Genomic DNA, 1,733 nt, shown 5'->3' with positions numbered 1-1,733 from the left:
CCCTCAAAGGTCATCTTGTCGCAGCGGGTGAAGATGCCGACGCCATTGAACTTGCCCTGCACAAACTCCCCCTCGTACCTGTGCAGGAGGAGCTCCTGAGGCAGCAGCTCCCCATGGCAAGTGGGGATGCCCGGGAGGGTGTACGCAGGGGTACCATGCTCACCTGGAGCCGTCGGAGAAGGTAAGCACACCGCAGCCATGGAAGAGCCCGTTCTCAAAGTGCCCCACGTAAGCGGTGCCGTCAGCAAATGTCAGCTGCCCAACACCGTGCCTGCGACCTAGGCAAGGGTCGAAATGCCAAGTGCTTGATGGATGGACGCAGGGACTGCCCCGGCGTGGTGCTGGGCAGGGACACGAGGGCTGCTCGGCCCCCAGCACAGGCAGCACCATCCCCTCCCACCCCATCTCACCTTCCTTCCACTCGCCGCGGTACTCCTCCCCGTTGGAGTAGGTGAAGGAGCCTTTGGTGAGGGTCATGGCGACAGCCTCCGGCAGCGCAGGGCAAGAGCTGGCAGGGAGAGGCATGGAGGGTGGCTGCTGGGAGAGGGGAGCAGCCTGGATCGCCCAGAAACCGTGCGTCCCCGCAGCTCACGGAGAGGCACGTGTCTGCCCTGAGGACAGTTCTGCTGGGGCCTGCTGCAGATGAGGAGGTGACCCCAGGAGCACGGCCGCCCTGCCCTGCCTCTGAAACCCCAGCCGCTGGGTTCGGGTTGCTGCCCACCCCACTGCAGGGCTCAGGGTGACGTGAGCCCACGGGGGTCACAGCCCCATGAAATGTGAGCGAGCGGCAGGAAGAAGAGTGTGGCAGGAGCTGGGTGCCTCCGGAATGGCTCCCTGGCAGGACCCAAGGGGTCCTGCACCACAGCAGGCTCAGGCCAGGGGCTGCCTTCAGTTCTGCTGGGGCGGGCCCAGGAGGAAACAGGCATTTTGGAGAGGAGATGCTTGCCAAATTGTGCTCAGTGCCAGCTCTTCAGGGGAGGGAGAAGAGAGCTTGTGGGCTTTCCATCTCCAGCATCAAGGATGGGCAGACCAGGCTCACTCCCCAAGGATGGAATGGCCATTCCTCCTAAGAGGAACAGCAGGGAGAGGACCCTGGGGCTCCAGGGCCTTGCTCAGCTACCGAAGGTTTGCAAACCTGCCTGCTGACAGCTAACAGCCCCTGGAGCCCTGCACACCCCCAGAGCCACTGCCACACAGCACAGCTCTCCCCAGCACACAGGGAAGGCAACCAGCATGGAGACAGCCCCGCAGGTGGGCTGGGCGCTGCCTCTCCAGTTGCTCCTGGTGCGGCTCAGGCAGTGCCTGTGATGGGAAGGGGCTCCCCACTTCTTCCAAAGGGGGTATCCCTGCTTACACGGGGCTGCGTGTCCCTGGAGAGATGGGTGCTGAGCCACATTAACCAGCTGGACGTGGTGCCTGGGAGCACAGCAGGGAACTTGCAAGGGCTTTGTGTCCAGAGGAGAAATGGCCCCCAGCCAAGTCGAACAGAGACTGAACAGTGCTCTCTGCTGATGGCAGAGAACAGGAGCTCATCTCCGGCTCCCCAGCCTGCAGCCTGCCTGGCACCTCTGGGGACATCTCCAGCAGTGCCAGGAGGAGGAGAGGGTGCTGCCGGGGCCGTTAACGCCTGCTGCAGGGGAGGGCTCCCTCCTCCAGCATGGCCAGTGCCTGGACCTGCGACTTCATCCACGGGGCAGGCAGCATTTGTCCTGTGGCCAACCCACCCCGCTCCG

At 63.9% G+C, this 1,733-nt stretch overlaps 1 protein-coding gene across 1 annotated transcript; it reads right to left on the bottom strand.

The window, feature by feature from the left end:
* Positions 1–5: 5 nt before the first annotated feature.
* MORN4 (MORN repeat containing 4) lies at positions 6–477 on the bottom strand (the record flags this gene model as incomplete). The annotated part of the gene is made up of 3 exons (XM_009701402.1): positions 411–477; positions 164–278; positions 6–78 (listed from the first exon to the last, which is right to left on the bottom strand). Coding segments are annotated over exons 1-3 (255 nt in total), but the record flags the coding sequence as incomplete, so codon positions are not given.
* Positions 478–1,733: the final 1,256 nt, after the last annotated feature.

This window comes from Cariama cristata, unplaced genomic scaffold (genome assembly GCF_000690535.1).
Source record: "Cariama cristata isolate BGI_N322 unplaced genomic scaffold, ASM69053v1 scaffold36125, whole genome shotgun sequence".
Taxonomy (NCBI): domain Eukaryota; kingdom Metazoa; phylum Chordata; class Aves; order Cariamiformes; family Cariamidae; genus Cariama; species Cariama cristata.
The sequence above is the reverse complement of the archived record's forward strand: the minus strand, read 5'-3'. Positions and strand labels throughout refer to the sequence as shown.